Source organism: Tinamus guttatus, unplaced genomic scaffold (assembly GCF_059628265.1).
Source record: "Tinamus guttatus ecotype Peru unplaced genomic scaffold, ASM5962826v1 Tinamus_guttatus_pri_ptg000048l, whole genome shotgun sequence".
Taxonomy (NCBI): Eukaryota; Metazoa; Chordata; class Aves; order Tinamiformes; family Tinamidae; genus Tinamus; species Tinamus guttatus.
The window spans coordinates 7710117-7732647 of record NW_028288582.1 but is presented as its reverse complement, the minus strand read 5'-3'; the positions used below and the strand labels follow the sequence as shown (position 1 = coordinate 7732647).

General features: G+C 37.5%; 1 protein-coding gene across 3 annotated transcripts in view; it reads left to right on the top strand.

Moving 5' to 3' along the window:
• Positions 1-21521, top strand: part of WDR20 (WD repeat domain 20) — a 45155-nt gene extending 23634 nt beyond the window's left edge. The window contains exons 2-5 of one of the 3 annotated variants that reach the window (XR_015914390.1): positions 3726-3908; positions 8567-9844; positions 11553-11619; positions 20516-21521. Coding sequence is in view for 2 of the 3 variants with exons in the window: in XM_010215233.2 (XP_010213535.2) it covers positions 3726-3908; positions 8567-9844; positions 20516-20569 (1515 nt within the window). In the remaining variant the exon portion in view is untranslated. Of the gene's footprint in view, positions 1-3725; positions 3909-8566; positions 9939-11552; positions 11620-20515 lie in introns of those variants that run through there. The other 2 variants (XM_010215233.2, XM_010215234.2) reach the window with 2 other exon arrangements.
• The last annotated feature ends 1010 nt before the right edge of the window (positions 21522-22531 follow it).

Below are 22531 nucleotides of genomic sequence, written 5' to 3'. Positions count from 1 at the left end.
ATGGGGAGTTTAAGAAGCATCTGTAAAGTTCACTTAGTAATGTCACAAGAGTCTATTTCTTATGTTTCTTGGGTAGTGTTTTAACAAGTGCAACTTTCTTAAATGATTCCTGTTATACACCAGGGACTCTAAACGGCCCTGTATTGAAGAGATATGAAGCTACAGGTAATAAATATGTTTTCAAGCTCCAAAAATGGAGAAGAAATTGTTTTCCAAAGCTTAACACAGAGTCCTTTGTCTTCTCAACTCCAGCGCAAAATATGAATGACCAATCTGTGGTCTCCCCTTCAAGATCAATTCTCTGGGCTAGGGAGATCCTCTTAAGAGGATTTTCAGATGTAAATTTTTTATTAAATCTTTGTCCTAGCTTAAAGACCTCCCTTAATCTCACTTACTGCTACAGCCCATAGAAAGCCAGTTTCCTGGCAAAACTAGTATTGAATAGTATTAAGTATCTATAGGAAAATAATGTCATGGATACAGTTAAAATAACCTGAGATTATTATTAATCTTCCCTCTCTGTTTTCAGATTTTTTTCATCTTGGAAAGCAGTGTAGATTATATGTTATGTCTCATATTCAACTAAAATTACAGAAAGCTGTAAATTTAAGTTAGCCAATGAAAAGATGAAGAAAGAGTTCCCATCTGTCATAGAAGAATAATTAAAGGCCATCTGGATATAATATAATTTACTACTTAGGAAATAGTAGTATGAAACTGTTAAGTCTTGGATCAATAGCATATCAAAAGCATGATACTTAGACAGAAGTTAATCTGGAATTATCCTTAGAGCTTACAAAACTAAGGTAATTGATGCCCATCCTAATCAGATACTTTAAACATCATAATCTGAAAACTTCATTATTTGCTCAGCCAGAGGTTAACTGTTTTTTGTTTTCTTCTTAGTTTCCAAGAACTTGAAATTTTTATGATGATCATCTTTCTACAGCAACTCATGCTTCAGGGAGAATGCACTAGTTCTGCCCCCCAACTCCCTCAGCATGTGGTCTACACTTTTTTTTTTTTGATTGTTTGGTTTTGTTTTGTCTTTTTTGGTGGAGTGTAAGATTCTGCAGAGTTGTTAACTGTGGAGAACAGGACTTGGAAGCCATTGGGGCCCAAGATATTCTAGTTTTGTTCAGCCGCATCACTGCGTTCCAACAAGTTTTGAGTTACGCTTGTTAAGTGACTGAATTCATAGTACCCACTTCCTTGTTTTCTTGTCCAAGGGATACTTCAAATGCTACTCTTGGAATTTGAATGCTGGGGAAAAGGCTCAAAAATAGTAAGCTGATTCAAAAGACTGTTTTAATGAAATACAATGGAAGACCAGACTTCTAGCGCACTTATTGGCTGGCCAAAGTGCTATTACTGGAGTCCTGATTAGCTGAGCTGTACTTTGACTTGCAGTACTTGGGCAAGGACTTAAGTTCATATAGTCAGATGTGGGATTTGACAGTCAGAGGGTCAGATTTCATGTAAAAGCTCTTTAGTGAGAATTAATCTCCTGCAGAACCACTATAGGAAGTGGTTTTAGTGATGAGCTAATGAAATGTTGCTTCCTAAGAGCTACTGAATTCTGAGTAAGCATTTTTTTTCATATCAAAGTACAATAGCAACCATGAATTGTGCAGAAATGGAGGGAAAATTGCTTCTGGTGCTCATGCTTTTAGCCCTAGCCTGTCTTTAGATTAAGAGGGAACATGCCCCAAAGTACTGTCATGCATGTGGGTTGACTATATCTCCAAGGGACAACTATGTTATAACTGCAAACACTAGCTGTGCGTTAAACACAAAGCAGGATGTCCCTGTCTGCAGAAACCTAGCTTCTGGTAATGCTGTGTTGAATTAATTTTGCTAACTCTCCATTTAAGTTCAGGCAGATTGTCACTGCCATCTGGCTCCCAGAGATCATCTGGAGCAAGCAGAGAGAAGTCTGTGTCTGTGTTTCATTTATCCAAATTTCATGTCTTACTAGAACTGCTATCACACAATTTCAGAAGATGTGCAAGGTTAACCACACTTGAAGTCTACAAGATGACAAAAACAATAGTTGGTGATATTTTTCGTCTCTGCAGTGCTACAGGACACGGAAATCTTGCATGATATGTGAAATCTAATGCATGGCCTCTGGAGTTTTATCTTTCAGCTTCAAAATAGATTTACATGTGCCTATGGATACTTTCATAGGCATGAGCCTTTTTCTATGATGTCCCAGTAAAGCTGGCATCCTATTTGAGCTCTCCTTGAAGAGGCTTTCCTAAAACTTTTTTAGCTTTTAATGGATCTGTGAGCTCTGGAGAATAGCTTTTTAATCTGCTGATTTGAAAAGTTGGAGTATATAATCTCATTTTGGAGTTTTCAACTAGGAGGGCATATATTTGATTAAACTGGTTTATAATATATGTTGCAAAACATAAATGTAACTTTAATACTGCTGCAGATGCTTGCTGATTACAGGTAGCCCATAGTTAATTTGCCTTGGAAATGGCTCACCTGACGTGGTTTGCTGTGTAGCTAGTTTTCTGAAGACTGAATATATCAGAATGTTTTTTGTGTGTGATTCCTGTGCTCTTCCTCATCCAAGTTTTATTTCTTGTAGTTTGAGAAAAAGTCAGGTCAGCAGTACAAGTACTGAAAAAGCTCATACATCAAAATTGGAATCTGAGTGCAGTCTCTTGTTTGTAATATTGTTGAGTGTCTGCAGCTTTCTAATTAAAATTCTCATGCTTGTAAATAAGGAGTTAAAAATGTTGAACCTGATGCATGATCTTGCATATTAAACGTGTGGGTTTTATCTCGAGATGATGGAAGATGGGTGTCTGTTCAGATGTGCTGTGTAGATAGGCGTGGGTTCCACAACTGAGGGAGAGCATTTTAGACTGCTGATCCCTTTTAGTCCTCAAGACACGTCTGTGCCTTACTGAACAAATCTTGAGTTGTTTGTTGGTTCCTTTGCTCTGTTAGCACTTCTGTTTTATCTAAGATGTGTTTGAACTGTGAGTAAGTAAATTTGATCTACTGGCAGTGCACAGAAATCTTTCTTCGTATAGATGACAGTGTTTGTTGTTTGAGTTGGTGTCAGAAGTGCAATTATTTTGTAGCTTAATGACTTAAAAAATTATTCAATAGTCACGGTATGAACAGCCTGAGGTCTGTTCCTGGAAATGTCTTTCCTAGAATCCGGTCAATCAAAGCATTAAAAACAATCAAAAAAACACTGTTGAGACTAATCTATTATTTTTGTTCTTTATAAAAGATGCATTTACATTACACGAGTCAGGTGATAGCAAGCTTAATATCTTTAGTCAGCAACTATCAAAACTGGTTGTGCTTCATATTTGGGAAGCTGTTCCTAGAGGCATAGAGGTATCTCTGCTCTGTGTGATGGAATGCCTCTCCCGGACGGGGAAACCTGGGAATGGGTTGGTGCTGAGGACACACTCGGCCCAGGTTACTGGATGGTTGTCACTGGTTTGTTACATGGAGTAGTTGCAGAGGTTAAGTAGGTAGAGCGTGTAGCAAAACTGAAAAGACACACAGGTCTTACCTAAAAGATAAACTTGCTGAGGACTTCTTTGATCTTCAATAAATACAAAGATGCTTTTTTTTTTTTTCAAATGAGCTTTTGCAAGTTCATGAGTTGTCGCTCTGTCTAAATTCTAAATAGAACATTATATGCGCACATTGTGATAAACTCTTAATTCTCTTTGCTCTTTTTGCAGGCTGCGGACTTGAGTAAACCAATAGACAAAAGGATATACAAAGGAACACAACCTACATGTCATGACTTCAATCACTTAACAGCCACAGCAGAAAGTGTCTCTCTCCTAGTGGGCTTCTCTGCAGGCCAAGTCCAACTTATAGACCCAATTAAAAAAGAAACTAGCAAATTATTTAATGAGGAAGTAAGTAGAAATCTTAATACTGTTGCATGCTAATGTATTTAATATTAAAGAGCTTAGATTTGCAGAGAACTGTAGATGACTTCCTTTGTTTATACAGCTCATTTTTTAGCCATTACCTTTGCTTTTCAGCTGTTTTATTGATCTTAGGTTACCTATAAAAATGCTATTCATGTAGGAAGCTTCTGGCAATTTAAGGAAAAAGATATTGGGTAATGAGCTAATGGTAGCTAACTGCTGGAAAAAGGGTCTATGAATCTGAATATTGCTGTATACCCTCTGCAGTCGGTTATTTCAGAGGTTCCTCATTGCAAACTAGGAACAAACATTTGAGCATTTATATAGCTATCACCTATATAACTAACATATGAAGCTCAAAATACCTCAGGATTTTTTATAGAAAAGGTGTTGAAACAAATCCTCCCTATTGAGGGAGTACTGAGTGGGGAGGACATGACTTATTCCAAGTTACAAGACAACTGGCTCTGCTTATCTGATAGTATTGATATTTTTTAGCAGAGTAAGTGTCTGGATGTTAATCATGGAAGAGATCTGGTAAATGATACAACTTTGACCGTGTTTTCTGCTGGGGATAAGCTGTGGGAATTTGGTTGGGTTTTGTTTTGCATTACTCCTTTTTGTTTTTAATCCAAATGTAGATAAAACATGAGAAATGCTAGCAAAGAGTTTTGCAAGTCATGTTTTAGAAATCTCCAATAAGACCTTTGCAGATGAAGTTGACTATTGCTCAGCTTTCATCCTGTGCAGATGCATCTTTACCCTGTCAGGGAAGATGTGTTGACGTTCTCTGTCTTCGTGCAGAGAAGACTCAAGTATTGTTCTCAGTGGGAATGTTTTGTAATTAGACCTGCCTAATTCCTCCTCAGCTTTTTAAAAGTAGCCACAGCTAGATCAGAAGAGGGGAATTTTTCTTCTTTGGGAGCCTGTCCCAGCTGTTCTTTCTCCCTGCTGTTTGAATGAGAAACTGCTGGAGATGCTCTTGTTTTGCACTGAATATGTTTTATACTATATAAGTATTTGAAAAATGCATTCTAGCATTGTTCTCAATATCCCTCCCTCCCCAACAAACAAAAAAATAAAAAACAAACCCTCTGACATTGGTGCAGCATCACCATTGAGAGTGCAGGTCTGGATGTGAACAAGTCCCTTGTGTAAGTACAGATGATTTAATCTTGTTTTGATAGTGGTGTAAATATTACAAGTAACTAGAGTTTAAAATCACCAAGCATAGCGTACTCTTCAGTTGAACTATAGTGACCTCAAGGGAAAAAATCCTGCTATATAAATGTACAACACATGTTGATATGTCCTGACTTGGCCTACTGTCCAGCTTCCACAGTATAAAGCCTTGGGGAGTGGGACAGGTGAATAGTTTCAGTAGCAGCAACAAGTGCTGGAAGAACTGAAACACTTTTTTTTTTTTTTTTTTTTTTTTTTTTTGACAATTAACAAGATTTGCTCAGTGCTGCCAAAACTACCAGCAGAGTAGATTAAAATTAAATAACAAACACTTGCTTCTTATGCTGCTATTAACTGCATCTATAACAAATGTTAAAACTTACATAAGTTTATTTTTTAATTTAAAACTCCTGGAATTAATAGGCTCCCATTTAAACACTTTTTTTCAAGGAAGCATTAGTGAGCACTGATTTTTCTTGTTTGTTTCTTTTGAGCAAGCCTATTGGTTTTGAGATATACGTAGAGTTTCGGTAGTGTTTGAGAATAAGCATGCTGTCATAGGCAAAACTACGGAGGTCTAAAGGCAAGTTTTGGCCTCGTGACAGATGGCGTGCTAGAGCTAGAATAATAGAGGTAAAAGAAATCATCACCTGTGCTGTTACTAATGGGGTGACTGAGGAAACACGAAGTTGTTTTGACTGTCTCCTTTCATGAAGCAATCAAGATTTCACTGCGATTAGTGAAATAAATTGTTATGACACAGAAGAATATCTACAAGTTGCCTGATGAAAGCTTATTGCCTTTTGACTTTTTGCTCTTTTTTATTTTAACTCTGTTAATGTAGAAAACAGTAGGGACTTGAAAGGCTGAGGTGAATGATGTAATGCAGCTCCTGGCAGCATCTAAAAATTAAGCTGTGTTCCTTCTAGCTATGTTAAAAGTAAAATTAGTGTTGTTTGCCTATACCCATCAGCAGCTAAGTATACCTTAGACTCAATTGTTTCTGGCAGTAGTTGGTTATTTTCAAGTTGGCCACCTGAAATGTAACTCTCATTCATCTTGACTTATTTATTGTCTATGCCTTTTTTATCTAAACCATAGCCTTAAGATGCAATTAAGGTTTGACTCCATTAATTTTTTTGATAAATTCTTTTTCTACTTGTGTTGCCAGAACTGTTGGCCAGACCTTAATGAATATTCCTTGATTGTGTGCAGGTTTTTTTGGGTTTTTTTTTTCTGTACTCCTCTGTCCTATGCCTATAATTTTGTCCTCTGAAGCTCGTTCAGACATGGCTGCTGGGATAATCTTACTTGCTTGTCTTCCTGATTGGAGACTGAAGTTCCTTTGCTAACTGTTTTTTCACCAAGCTGAACACAAGCTTCTTATCCCAGCTGCTAAATCTCCAGCGATTAGCTTGATACTGCATTCAGTGTTCATTATTGTGATGCCTCTGCCAGTGATACTGACTTAGTCTTGCTTTGCTATGCTGTAGATGAGTGCAGAGTCCCAGTTAAAAGCCTTTAACACCTTAAAAAATCATAATTTGATCATTTTAATCTTCCTTCTGAATTTAAAGTGCCCTTGGTTGAGAAGGGGGTGAGATGTGGTTGCTTGCTTGAGATCTATTTCAAGTATCTTTGAAATCTGCCTCTTGTCTATTGAAGCTACCTGCTTCTCATTGCATATTGCAATCTTTTATTTTGCTTATAGCTTTTTTGAGGTAAAATCTTCAGATCTGGTGGATTTTTGTACAGTACCTAATATGTAGTCCATTAATTTGGCCTGATTTAAAGTTAAATAATTCTTCTTGCAAGCAGAGCCTGTGCAGACATCAGGTTGAGCTATTTCTACTAGAGAATGTCCACAGAATCTTGCTCTGTACAGGATCAGTGAGAGCTTCATAACCAGAAGACTCTTGTTTCTAGCAAGCAAGTTGGTCCAGTGCTCCCTGCTCTTATTCTCTTGGTGTGTTTGAGATAACTTTCAGTCTAATATTTCTGATATCATCATTACTCAGACATGAGTGATGTGTATTAATGAACACATGGCAGGTTGCTTAAAATATGACAATAGAAGCTGCACAGATATAGTATTTTGAAGCTACTCTGAAGAAAAAACTTATAGATTCATTTTTCTCAACTCTAATACAAAATGACCCTTTTAATCAATGAGAAATCATAGGAGAGAGGCTTCCTGCTTTCACACAGAGGCTGACAGCTGCAAAACTGTACAAAAGTATAATCTAAAATGAGCAAGTGCTACTTTTCAGTGACAGGCACAGGTATGGAATGGATAACAGTCAGTGTATATATTCATTTTTCTGAAAAACAGAATGGCAAATTTTGGGTTGTTTTATTACTTTTGTGACTTGCTCTGGTATTTCTTCATGTTCTTTGTGTTTGTACTCTTAGCTTTCATATAGCTGAGCTGTCTTTTAACCTATAATCAATGTATAACCCTCTGTATTTACATATAAAAATTACTTGCGATAATTAAATTTATCACGATTACAATTGAGCAGTGGCATGGCTGACTGTTGCCAGATTTAGAAGTCTACCAGAATTACAGTAGCAAACTAAGAATTAAATTTTATTGCTGCCTCTTACAGTATTTAACACATTATGAACATGGATATTTATATAATATGTTAATTCATTGTTTTGTCATGATGAAATCTATTAATATGTTTTCCATTAAAGAAATGTCATTTAAGTCAGATGGTAAATGAGAGTACTCATAGGTCTATGGCTAAAATATGGAAAGTAAGTATGGGATAGGGAGTCTGGGGAGCAAAGGATGTGGTACCTTTTGTATTCAGTGAACTACATGTGTTTAACTGTTAACTTCCCATGTTAATAGGCTGATTGTATAGCACTGGCTCCTCGAATCAGTATGAAGATTGTGCTGGTTTAGGCTTCTGAAGTGTGGTGTTTTTGTTGATTTTTTTTTTCTTTTCTCCAGAGGTTTCAGTTTATCTGTGTGACTTCAGATAAAAACAGACTGTAAATTTACTGTTGTTGACTTAAAGCCTGTTTGCTGTGTAGTGAGGATGAGTGACAGCCCTTCTACAGTTTGTTTTGTGCTTTCTTGAATTTTTTCTCAAGTGTTTGTTTCCTTTTCATGCTGCTCATCAACCTACAGAGCAAAAAATGAACCTAAGGATGTTTCTTTGAGATTTGCAACAACAGACTGACTTGATTGAAGTGTGTTCTTTGTGGAATAGCACTGGACCATAATAATAATATTTTATAGAGCTTTTTCTCTAAAAGTGATTTCCTGTTAATTGCCTGAAAAGATGATTTTTTTTTTTGCAAATACAGTAACAATATAGCTCCTTTGTAGACAGCTCTGCTCACTTTAAGCTTTGTTCCCCCTTCTCCCCAAAAGCTCAGATTTACAGTTCATCGTTAAAACTTTAATTTACAGACTTGCTGATGTGTATCTTCTTTGTTTTTCACAGAGACTAATAGACAAGTCCAGAGTAACCTGTGTAAAATGGGTGCCAGGTTCGGAAAGCCTTTTCCTAGTAGCTCATTCCAGTGGCAATATGTACTTATATAACGTGGAGCACACTTGTGGTACCACAGCCCCGCACTACCAGCTACTTAAACAAGGAGAAAGTTTTGCAGTTCACACTTGCAAGAGTAAATCCACAAGAAACCCTCTGCTTAAATGGACAGTAGGTGAGGGTGCCCTGAACGAATTTGCCTTTTCCCCAGATGGGAAATACTTGGCATGTGTGAGCCAGGATGGTTTCCTTCGTGTGTTTAACTTTGATTCGGTGGAATTGCATGGTACAATGAAAAGCTACTTTGGAGGACTGCTGTGTGTGTGTTGGAGTCCCGATGGAAAATATATAGTAACAGGTGGAGAGGATGATTTGGTAACAGTTTGGTCTTTTGTGGACTGTCGAGTAATAGCTAGAGGCCATGGACACAAATCATGGGTCAGTGTTGTTGCATTTGATCCGTATACCACTAGCGTAGAAGAGAGTGATCCAATGGAATTTAGTGGAAGTGATGAGGATTTCCAAGACCTTCATTTTGGCAGAGATCGAGCAAATAGTACGCAATCTAGGCTATCCAAAAGGAACTCTACAGACAGTCGTCCGGTGAGCGTTACGTATAGATTTGGTTCCGTAGGCCAGGACACGCAGCTCTGTTTATGGGATCTCACAGAAGATATCCTCTTTCCCCACCAACCTCTCTCAAGAGCAAGGACACATACAAATGTCATGAATGCTACGAGTCCACCTGCTGGAAGTGGTGGAGCTAACCCAGGAAGTAACGGAAACAGTATCACAACACCTGGAAACTCAGTACCCCCTCCTCTTCCACGGTCAAACAGCCTTCCGCATTCTGCAGTCTCAAATGCTGGCAGTAAAAGCAGTGTCATGGATGGTGCCATTGCTTCTGGTGTTAGTAAATTTGCAACCTTATCACTACATGATCGGAAGGAAAGACACCATGAAAAAGATCACAAGAGAAATCATAGCATGGGACATATATCTAGCAAGAGCAGTGACAAACTGAACCTAGTTACTAAAACCAAAACGGACCCAGCTAAAACTTTGGGAACACCTCTCTGTCCCCGAATGGAAGATGTTCCCTTATTAGAGCCTCTTATCTGTAAAAAGATAGCACATGAAAGACTGACTGTGTTAATTTTTCTTGAAGACTGTATAGTCACTGCTTGTCAGGAGGGATTTATTTGCACATGGGCAAGGCCTGGTAAAGTGGTAAGTTTTAATCCTTAATGCTGCATCAAAGAACTAGAACTCTGAATAGGTAGTTTTCTTGAAATATAAATGAATGTTGAATATAAAATTTCTTTATGCTTAATGTATAAAAAAAAAAAATCCTCAGAGCCATACTTTTGGATACTGCATGCCATATTTCTGAATGATTTGAAGTGTCTTGGATACAATTCTTAAGAATAGCTGCCTTCCAGCAAGAAAAATAAATACTGTGCATCTGAACTATTGATTAGTGTTCTTATACTTAAGCGTAGCCACAATATGGTGAAAGCTGTTTATGTAAAAATTGAAGTGAAACATGTCAATTGCTAAAGTAATTATAGTCCTTCAACTTTTCTACAGAATATTGCACTCCCTGTGAAAGTGGCTTATGAAAAGCTGCTGCTTTTAAATCTAATGAGAAATGCGAGCCTCTGAAAAATTAATGCCAAAGTGTTTTATTCCTCTATACTTTTCTGTGGTGGTCTGCTATTAACATAAAACCAATTCTTATTAAAATGTCAGCAGATTTCTAAGTCCTTTACTGACTGTAGTTTGTGCTCTTTAAATTTTGGATCAGTCCATGAGAGAGTACTGTGCAATCAAGGAACTCTTAACTCTAGCCAGGTCGTGATTTGTGCATACTTGGTTAAATTAGGGATAATCATCCAAGCTTGCTCTAAATAACTTCAGTTTTACTTTGTCACTTCTTTTAGTTAAACTTGATCCTTGACAAACTCTTCCTGACAGCAGCTGATCAATTAGCAGAGCTTTCATTAAATGCACAACTAACTAACTAACTTTTACTGTTGATTCACTTAAACATAGACAAAATGTTGGTGTGTTTTTCTGCAATCCAACTAAGTCCAACAACAAGATAAATCTTGAATGAATCTAGAAGTGATACTTACTTTATAAAAAGTGTTTTCTGCTACATATGGCTGTGTTTGTCAGCAACATTTTAAAAGGAAAACAGCTATGAAAACACTAGTGTAATTATTTTACTGAAAATGGTCATTACTTTTGTGAAACTTCCTGAAGTTTTGAGGCTTATAGGGTGCCATCTGAAAAAAAAAATACTTTGGTAATACTTCAGTATTGCCACATTGGACAATCTAATTGAAAATCTGCTGTTGCTTAGGCTTATGGTAGTTGGTTTGCACATCTCCATTTTGACGTGGAGATAGCGTATGTATAATGCAAGTTTCTTGGAGATGTTCTCAAGTTGGTCACAGCGCATCTATGCACAGAGCTGTGTCCACCCAGTATCTTGATGCTTAATGCTGGCTGTTGAATCAAACTGAAAATTGCAAATCTGTATCTGGGAAGAAGGGAGGAAGGTATGATTTTAAAAGTTAAGAGTTTTTTTTTTTGGTTTGTTTTTTAAGATCTACAAACTATTTTTTTTTTTTAAAAAATAAAGTAGTAAACTATTTAACTGTGTGTCCCCAATGAAGATGCTAAAGCAGTTGTCACTTCTATGACTCAGTGCGATTCATGCTTAAGAATTAACTTTCTGTACATAGAGCAGTGCCTCAGATTTCCATTGTGACCTATTTTGCTTTTGTTCCAAAACTGTCCTGCTAAACACTGCTCTGTTAAACTTATGTTCAGTGGCTGAGAGGGGTTATTTTAGACTTGTCTGTAACTTAAACACAGGTTTTTTTGCATATTGATTTTGATTTGGAATATGACATTTCAAATATTTCAGAGATAAAGTATGCAGTACCAAAAATCAGGATTTATGTATTGGCCAATATGGAAAACTTTAATTACAGGTAAGTAATTTTCATGCTGAAGTTATCACTTTCAAAATTAATATATTGCACACTGTTGTAAATGCCATATTGTTTAGGATGTATTTACTTAGAAATTTCAAATGGATTTGTTTTCCTGATTTCACTTGCATTTATAATGAGCTCACTCTGCTGGTAAAAATGAAATTTTGGTGGCATGTTTACAGGGGATAGGAAAATATTTGTGCCAGAAGGAAGTTATGAGCATCCTTTTTGTTTATAGGAGAGCACTTAATAGTTTTATTTAATGAAAATTGTCAAAGTATAAAACACTCATGGTAATGTTTCTTCCTGGGTTATACACCACTCATTTCTGTCTTGCAAGTTATTTTATCCCTGGGGTTTAAAGCTGCTATTTCTAGTCTTCCTCCCCAAATATGGACCCCCAAGTGATCTTAAATCTCCATCTTTTTTCTTCTTTTTTTTTAATTTTTTTTGTCCACTAGCTCTAGAGTGAAAGCCTCTGAATCTTGCTGCTCCTGCCATCATTGCCTCGAAAGGCCTTCATTAAATTCATAGCATTGCCAGCCTAAAGAAAGAATTGAATGAAAATTTGAGTAGATTTGCAGTGTGTAGTGTAATTTCCATTGAGTCGGTGCTACCTTTCCCTCATTCTTTTGATAGCCATGGTTTGGTTTTAGCCATGCCCTTGGTTTTAAAAAGGTAAATTAAAAAAAAAAAAAAATCCAGAAATGTCTCTCCAGCCCTGCTCCTTCTGGTAGCTGATAGGCTCTGCAGCACATAGCATCTGCTGCAAACCTTGCAGATCACTAACTCAGTGCATCCAGAATCCTACCTTGAGCTTCCTCCCCAGGTAAAGGGTCTATAACTTGTGCCACAAATGCACCTTCAGGACTGTTGTAGTAACTCCCCATCAGGATGAGAGCAAGTGAGAGGCAAAATTCAACACTAAATAAGCTGAGCGAGGCTCAGGGTTCGTGAGCTTTGATTTCTTCTCATCACCTTCTGTTAGCCTGTTTCTGAGAAAGAAGGTTCAGGATGGGGGGAAAAATAGGTTGCCTTAACCAACAGTATGAACTTTCTTCTCAGGAACGTGGTGATGATCAGCTGTCTGCTACAGCCTCCCCCTGCCTTTTCCAAGTCTGTTGGAAACGCTCTGTGGAGTTATAGAACTGCTCTCTTAACTTTGAAGTGTAGGCAAATAAAAAAAACAACCCACGCAAGGTAAAATGGCAAATGTCACCTTTATAGCTACTTTAAGCCAAATTACAGGACATACAAGATACAACAACAACAAAAAAATCCCCCCAGAAAATCCCCCAGAGAAACCATGATACCCAGTCTGCAAAACAGCTCATCTGATCATCCTCTTTGTTTTTAAGCTTAAAAATTGAGATATTGAGATAGAATTACAAACTGGCTGCAAGCTGTTAAGTTCAATGAAAACTTTTAGGTGACTTATGTTTGACTCCAAAATTAACTATTCACCATTTTATACTGCAACTCCATATCATCTTACTAAAATATGAGATCAGTTTTGTTTGTACAAAAGCTCAAGGTAAGATTGGGCGGGCTTCCCAGGACGAAATGGCAGTGTATAACCCAGCAAGATAAACACGTTACCATTTTGTAAAACAAATGCACATGCAATTTATTTATTTGACTTACTGTACAGGAAAATTTAGACTTAAATTATAACATCCTTGAATTTTCTAGTTAACTACAATTGTAGTACAGTATCATGTTTTAGTCTGACTTCTGTTTTAGTAAAAGTACTTAAACATTCGTGTACTATATTTGAGTGAGATGAGCAGCTATACATACTAATTCTTCCTCAATGGAAAGGAGCATTTCATCATTACAATTGAAGTTCAATTGCTGGTATTTAAGTACTATCAAATAGATTTCTTTCAACGTGATACGGTATCTGTATAAACTTCAGGGATGATTATAGTAAAATTGAAACACAGCTATATGACTTCAGGTTACCAAGCTGAAATTGGAGCTTTCTATCATGTGCGCCCTAGCCACGTTGCACATGGGCTGCCCGCGCTGTCAGGGTGCATTAAGCCTCGTACACTGGTGTGATATTTATAGCAAGGTGTGAGTGTCTGCGTGCGTGTGTGGGAACGGCCACGAGCGGCTCCGCTCCAGCCAGGAGAGATCGTAACCCGGCAAAAGGCTTTATGAGGAGGGTGTCTGGATTAGGAAATAACATGACTTTTACTAAACGCTTTCTAGGATCCCGTGTTCGGAATTATCACCTCTTAAAATTTGATTATGTACTTGGAATGACTGTATATGTCTGCCCCTTTAACAGTATAAAGCTACTAAATTAATATTTAAAATGCTGGCCTGCTTATGTTACAATAATAAAATTTGTGTCAGTTAATTTACTGTCAATTTACATGTAAAAAACCAATATTTTTTTCTGCATTTTATGAATTCTGTATACTGGAGTTTGTTAAAGATTGACATGTTAGGTGATACTGTACAAAATTGTATTGACTACCTTTAGTGAAGATCAAAAGTAAAATTCATATGTATTTCCTTTTTACACTTCCATCTAATTTCTTGACAACTTGAATAAATTTCATAGAGCCTTTCTAACATGAACTATTGTTAATTTAACTGTTGCAATAATTAAGCTTTAAGAAGTATTGTTGGTATATTTATAATTTTAAGAAAATCATGTTTGTTTCATACTGCTTATTTTTAGCTGTTCTGTTGTCACTGTTACAGCTGAAGAACTTTACTAAATACTTGACATTAAAAAATAACTCGCTGGGGTTGTCCTCTGTATACTGATGTTAAATAAAAATGTGTTACTGAACTGTAAATGTAGATAATTTTCGATAGTCCTTTTCACATCTGAGTTTTAATTGATGTTGCAGTCCTTAGGTGGTCCTCTGCTATCATACTGTGCTGAACAAATGGCCACAGGGGAAAAACTGCTAATTTGCTCTGTTTGAAAGAAAGAAGTTGACCACATCCTGAAACCTATTCTGAGTGAATCTTTCACTTCCGCTCAAAAAGATACATACGCTTTGCTTAAATCTTGCTGATGAGGTCACGTCTTCTGATAGTTTTTGCTTGGGCTAGAGCAATGTAACATAGAGTGCTATCATTCATCAAGTCTGTGTTAAACTCAGATGCAGTAGGACGGACCCGGGTGCGTTCAGCCCCCTGCTCTGCGCGTCGGAGCTGGCACGGAGCGTTGTCGGCTCCTCCTTGGACTCTACAGGAGCTCTTTCCGCTGCGGACTGCGGTGCAGGGTGTATGTTCTCCATCCAGCTTCGTGTCTTGACGTTTGCCTAATGAACGCTGAGTTTACAGCCCTGGGAATGTGACTTGCTCACATCATTCAGGTGGTTTCAGTCTAGGAAAACACTGGCTAGTCTAGAAAACAGTCTAAAGTATCACCGAGTAGTCCAAAACTTCTGGTTATGTCTTGGAAGCTGTTTATGCAGAGATGAAAAACTTCCCTTCGATCTGGACAGGGGTTGTGTTTCCAAGGCTCTCCTTGCAGCAGCAGTTCTGCTAGCCAGTGAGGCAGCCAAAGAAGTGATGTTTCAAATGCATTTTTGGAGAAACTTCAGGGGATAAATTTAGCTCTTTTGGACCCTGTCTGTCAGGTAGGGCTCTACTTTCCTTTTAGGGAATCTCCTCTCTCGACTAAAGCTGAGCAAAACCTCTTTCTTATATGAACTTGGGAACTTTCTGATGCCTACAAGGTAGTTGGCTGCTAAGTCTGTCTGCCTATATATATTTTTTTGTGTGTGTATATAAAAACATATATATGTGATTTTTTTTTTAAGAACAGGTGTCAGTAGAGGAATAAAGTGAAATCTGTCCTGAAAGTTCGTGTGAAGGACTGATTACAGCAAAGGATGCAAGAGCTGGTCGTTCAGACCAGTTTCTCAGGATTCAGTAGGAGCAAGAAACTAATTTCCACATGTTCTGTGATCATAGAAGATACTTTGGCAAAGTTGTCTGGGAGCTTTAACCTGTCTTCTGCTTGCCTTTAAAAATGTTGCACAAAGGTCTCAAGGAAATAACTTTGTTCATATTTTCTGATTTTAAAGTTGATTTTGAGGTAGTTTGTAATCTATCTTATTAACTTGGTTTGGCTCATTTCTTCTCATGCTAAGGGCATGTCTATTTTAGAGCTAACCCAAATGGGATTGCCTTAAGTCATCTGATCCCTCCCCATCCATTTTTTATAGTTTTATATCAATTTCACTTTCTAATGTGAAAAATTTTGCAGGCATTTTTTTAGTTGGAGGAAGCTAAAGAAACAAAAGCATGCAAGCCCTTATTACCTTCTCTAAGGTGTTATTACATGAGTTAAATCCGGTTTTTGCTGGCAAAAGCTTTTTTTTTGTGCGTGTGTGCTTTTCACAGAACAAAATAGTTGTATTTTGAACTAATTTTAAATTGTCTGTTGGGTGTGCATATCATTTACTTGCCAATCAAGTCCTAGTTTTGATGTAATCTTACCTAATACCAAAAGACAGACAGGATTTTTAGCTGCTCTACTGTCATCCTTGATTTTTCTTTTCGTTGGCCATGCATAATAGTGGTACATTCCTATTGTAAGAAAAAAAAAAAACATTCTTTATGCACACAAGTGAAATGGCAAGTGAGGACTACTTCTTCCTTTTCATGTCATTACTGTGTAGGCATTTATACTTTTCTATATTATTTATATACATATGTGTAACTACTTGTATGAATAACTGCTATACTACTATACTAAGAAATAATATGTTAAACCTCTATATAGCGAACAAATAGACTGTGCAGATCAGATTTTTCCCCCTTCCGCTTTAATTCTTTATAAAATATTTTCTCTGTACTATGTTATGTGAACGTTGAGAAGGGGCTTCCTTGGGCATTGTCAACTAATTGATTTTTATGACTTCATTAGGGCTTGTTAAATACTGGATTCAGGAAGTATATGCAGTTCAAAGACTTGTGATAATAATGGTCAACTCGCCAGATAAACTGTTGGACATGTTGCTCTAACAAGTCTTAAACCAGGTTAGCTGATTTGAATACTGAATTTTAAACAAATGTTGCTCAAATACTGCATTGACCTTAGGCTCTTTTGCTGAGCAAGGACTTGGTCCAGGTGACTTTTTCAAATGATTCCAGAGATCTCAATTTTGGACAAGAATAAATTATGGATGGAATAGTCCTTAAATAAATAAATACAAATTATATTGGCAAGAACAGAATTGATATACCAGTTAGTGCAGTTTCAGTGGGAGCCTGTTTGTTTATTGCTCGTGCAATTGCATCAGTAAGGAGGATTGTGAGACATGAACTAGGTGTTCAGAAATGTTGTTTATTTGTCTGCGTTAGTATTGGCTGCATTCGTTGAACTGGATCAGCCGCTCATGCAGTTTTTCCTCTTCTCAGCCCAGCACTGTTGCCATTAGTTTGCTTTGTGTTTTTCTCCTTTTCAAAACACCACATAGGAAGGGTGTGCAGAGATGTGAGCCCAGACGGGTTCCTGTGACCCACTGATCCATCTTGCTGAACGGGCAGGCTCGTGTCCAGGGCACATAACTGGGCTCAGGTGAATTTCTTCACTTGCGCTGCAGGCTCCAGGTCTGTGCCAGGAGAGCTGTGAATTAGCAAACAGCCTTCAGCTTTACAGTAACCTGCTCCTGTGGCCAAACTTGCAGTTTAGCTCTAGTACTGAAACTTGAGCTGGACTGCATCATTGCCTTCAGTTAATCCTGTTTTAATTTACACAAAGATATTAACTCTATCGTTACTACTGTCTGATATTCTCATCTTTCGTAGACTAAATTTCCATTGAATGAAAAGCCCTATCTATCCATCTTGTTTTTCCTAACTGTGCAAAGGGGAGGTCAGAGGATCCATGCAGACCGACAGCTATGGTGCAATTTGCTTTACTGCTCTCACGTCGCTAACTGCTGCGGGAAGGGCCTGCTGTCCCCTGGGAAGGACCTGGGAGCAGGGAGGTCCCCTGCGAGGATGGGACCTGCACAGAGAACTTTCTCTGAGTGTGGGATGGAAGATATTTGACCTAATTCTTGATTTGGATTTTCTTAGCTGGCCCATTTCCTGTCCCCTGCCAGACTTGCACACTGACCAAATAATGCTGTTGTAGAAGACTACGTTTATATCCAAAACCTAACTTTTGTGCAGCCTCTTACCTGAGGTGCGGCTGGCACATCGGACTTTTTTTTTTTTTTTTTTTTTTCCTTTCTTTTGAAATAGGAGTCTTTTCTAGAAATGTTGCCTGTGTTGCCATGGCTTTTTAAAGCTTCCTATGTTAGGTCTACTATAGCTTTCTAAAACAGTCTTGTTTTAAAGACTCTGATATAATGACCAAATTCTACACAATCTTTACTCAGGACCTACCCACTTTCATAAAATCTGTATGTTTAAAAAGTGAATTTGTATTTTTTGCCTTTCCTCTCCGAGCATCTAAGATCTAAAATTCCTTCTAAAATCAAGTTCTTGGAAGAACTTGCAACATTTCAGCTCTCATTTCGGAGAAGTGAAGTTCAGGAACAGCCACCTTAATTATTGTAGCTGGGACAAGCAGCTAAATCACTTTCAAGGCGGCGCTGGCTGGCCAAGCTTGGGGCAGTTTTGAAATGTCTGTCCGTAGCAGCCCAAGGATGTTTATCCAGATCTTCCTTCCGCTTCTGTGTTGCTTTCCTCTCCAGTGTTGCAGAATTAGGGCAGGACATGGACTGAATTACAAGACTTTTCTTAATATTCCTTTATCCAAAGCCACTTGCACTGCATTTTTTCCTTTTCCTAAAAGGAGAAAGTATTTGTGGCCTGGAAGTGAAGCCGTAACTGAGGGGGAATCCTCCTTTCTAGCCTTGGAGCTTGAGGTCCAAAGTGTCTAGTAGTTTATGAGGCTTGAAGTGCCATGCTCCGTTTCAGCGTGTGCTTCCTTTTTCTAAAGAAATTGTGGTAAAATGAATGGCTGCTGTTTTTGCACCAAGATTAGTTGCGTTGCAGTGCAGATTGGATGTTAGAATAGTGCTTATTTCGCTTCATCTATACAGCATGGTAAGAGCCTTTGTAAAAATAATCTGTACTATGCTCCCCCAAGTACATCTGTGCTTATAAAGCCCGTATTTGCTTACAAACAGTTTGTGTTACTGATTTGTTAAGGACTGAAAATAATACCTTTAGCACCTCTTTTTCTGATATACTTGAAAGTTGTCTAGTGTATATAATCTCTTCACAAGGAAGACTTTCTAGTTGCTGGATTTATTAGACTTCTGAGGAACAGTTTAGTAAATAATCTGCAGTTTCGTCTTGCCTTCACTTTCAAACGAAACTTTCTTCATAATAATTTTCAGAAGTGCTTCAGTAATTTGGTTGCTCTAAAACTCTGCTTTTGCTATCTCTTCCTTGATTTAAAACCATGACACTTAATTCTCTTCTCGTTGAATATGCAAGCATCTATGCACAACGTGAATGTCAACAAGGTTCAAGACCAGCCCATTTCTGTCTACCTCAAAGGTGTTTGAACCCTCTATCCAGTGCGGAAGTGCTGAGAGCGTGAGGGTCTCGTTCCATTTGGAGAGGATAACACGTGTGTGTGCGTGTGTGTGTATGCACACGCATTTGAGTGTTTCACACTTTCTGCCATAAATCAGATTAATGCATCTGGTTTCATAACACGTCTGAAGTGTCAGGTTAGATGTTCTTTACGAGGAAGGATTATGGTTTTACTAGAGAATTTATGATCTGAATTCAACCAATCCAGACCTCCTTCCACCTGTTCTGTCTACGGTCAGGGTTTTCATCCTTCAGTAGTGGCTTCTCAGAGTCTTGGATCCCAGCGAGAAAGAGCTCCTGTAGATTCTGAAGATGAGACCCAATTCTCCTTTCTGTTCCAAACTGCTGCCTCAGCCTGTCTAGTTTGATGGATCTGAGTCACAGGCTCTTAATTTGGAGGTAAGAAGCTAAGCTGGTAGCGAGGGAGAGGCCTTGCTCAAAGCACATTTATCCTTCCCGCGCGGTGCTCTGCTCATCGCGCTGCTTCCAGCTCAGCTGCCACCATGTTCCTCAGGCTGCTGGCACTTGCTGTAATTAAATAATGATGCTGCTAGAGGAAATTGCATTTGGATATTAAGCTTTTTCCTGTGTAAGTTTGAGATGCAGTTACTTGGATGTCAGTGGCTGTAAAAGGGGCTACTATAAAGCAAAAACAGAAAATATTTCCTGTGGTGTCTAGTTGCCTTAATGAGGAACAGTGGCCTCCTGTCTACCTAGGAATACTGCAAAATAGCAATGTGTGTGAAATAAAGGATATAGAATTTTATTTGAGTGACACTGACGTTAAATGAGGTGATAAAATTCCTGGATGCAAACTTAAATTGTAATGGGAAAAAAAACTTACTGAACTCTTGCCCAGTGTTTCGTTTCTTTCTCCTTTTCAACTAGTAAAAGAAATTTTTGAATAGATATTTTTTCTATTCAAAGCTTGTAACGGGAGAGATTGAGAACTGCTCTGTGTGCTCTGTGGTCAAGTCAAGCCTAACTTGTTGAGCCTAGAGTAGGCCTGTTTGTTGCTACTAAGAAATGATTATACACTTTTGGTGTATAATTTATAAAGTTTCACAGCTCAAAGTACAAGATAGATTAAAATCAAATCCTGGGATCAAACTCATGTTGTAAACACACATGCTCTATAAATTTATTAAAAGCTCTTTTGTACACTGTTTAGCTGATACCGTAGAGGGTTAGATTTCTCTGGAGGAAAGAAGGTGCTGATATCTTGAAGAACAAGTGGTGGTAAAAATAAATAAATAAAAAATAAACTGTACTGATTTTTAGCTTCAGACTAATAACTTTGTAAAGTCACTACCAGGTTCTCTTGCTGGATTAATGTAAACTGCTTTGTTTGCAGGGTTTATTGTCATCCCAAAACCAGGCCAATTCTCCAAGTGGAACTGTAGTATAGCCACCACACTACTGCTAGCAAATCCCTGAATGCAGGACAAGAAGTAATGACAGTGGAACCAGGAGCTGTTCTTCAGGCAAAGAACATCACAAATTGTAATGTGGCAGAGTGTAAACATGGAATTATGTGAATCACATAGTAATTTGCAAAGGAATAATGTAATGAGTTCTTATTACAGCTAATACTGCTAGGCTGCACCCAAGGAAGAATTTTCATTTCAACAACAAGAACAAAAACCTTCCTTTGGTACTGCAGAACAAATAGTAACTTTTTTTGGTTTTCTTTATACTTTTCAAGTCCAGTGTAACTTAATCTCTCTATATAAATATATAAATAAAATATATATGTATAGTGTAAAATAAAGTATGTTTCTTAAATTCAAGTAAGCTCAATGGTTAAATTAGTACTTCACCATTGTTTATTTTGCACTGATTTTTTTTTTTTAACCAGAGATGGCTAGAAGACAGCCTGGAATGCACTCATGGAAAATGAAAGTCATTATTTTCTGGCTACAAAATGTTTTTCAGGAAGATGGATGCTGCAATCATAGTTTTTTTTTTTTTTATTTTTTTCTTTTTTTAACAAAATTGTTTTGCACTTAAATAGTTTAATGCTAATAGAGAATTACTTTAAAATTGGTGTCCAGGCACCAGAAAAGCTATGTTGTGGAGAAAAGAACCTTTGTATCTATTAAACATTTATTTTAATATTGTTGTTTCCAACTGCAATCAACTCTGTATTATATGTATAAATAATGTAATTCAGTGACGGGGGAGGGGAGTAATGGATCATTACACTAGAAATTCTCATCCATCATTTAAGTGATATTTCTAATTCAGAAAATACATATTAAACTACCTTGAATATGCATTTTGTTTACTTTCTGTTCAAATTTGATCATTTTGATGTAATCAATCCTTTGTTGAATTAAATGTTTGGTACAGAAATATAATCTAAGCTTTGTAGAACAAATTCCTTTTCAAAACGCTTACCTAGAGCATTGCTTCATATTTAATATAGTTTAATTTGATTAGGAAAATGAAACTATTGTTCTGTTTTCATTTAGTGGTTTATCTCTAATTGCATCACCCAGAGGAGGTCCTGCAGACACTTGTGTGGGGTAAGGCTTTTGGAGTTGTGTAGTACCGAATCAAATACACATACATGTACAAACACATAACGCTGCATTTAGAGGGGAAAGATCCATCAAGAGTAGATACACACACCTATACAGACCTTCACCATATGGAATTAAGTTAACCCATTGGAGCAGACTCTGCTCTGAGACAACTTATCTTAAATCAGATACCTTGTTTATAATTCAGCACCTTAAAATTGCTAAATATTATAGACATGGACTTGCATGTATTTGTGCAGTTGAATGTTGCTTGTCCGAACGTGTATTATTTTTAAGCAGCTAGCACAGCTAAATTCATGTCAGTATTTCCTGCAAAGATGAGAAAACACAGTGGATTTTGCCCTATAGCAGGACCCAGATTGGCTGAAGACAGAGATATCAGTTATATATCTATGTAATTTTTTCCTCTGTGTAGTAACACTCACCATTTGGCTTTGGCATTGGAGAGGCAGTGTGGAACTCGGGCTCCTAGCTTGGCAGTGTGGATGTGAATGCTGAGTATCAGTGCCATTAAAGTTATTAAAACTTCCTCTTGGGTAGAGGTGTGGGGAGGGAGTTGTTCTGTTTATGTCTAAAGAACGTCTGAAGGAAGGGGGCATTCATATTTTCCATACAAACATGAAAAAATGCTGAGAAATAATTGTAGGTAGCTCTAACTAAACTGTAATTATACTATTTTCTAAAATGCAGTTAGCATATGGAAAACTGCCAGATACATTTATAAGCTGGCATTTTGTCTACTTGATTAAAAATGCAACTGTACTTTACAGATCTCTTATCTACTTCTATTCCTCTGTACTAGTAGGAATGGGAAAAGTGCTGAA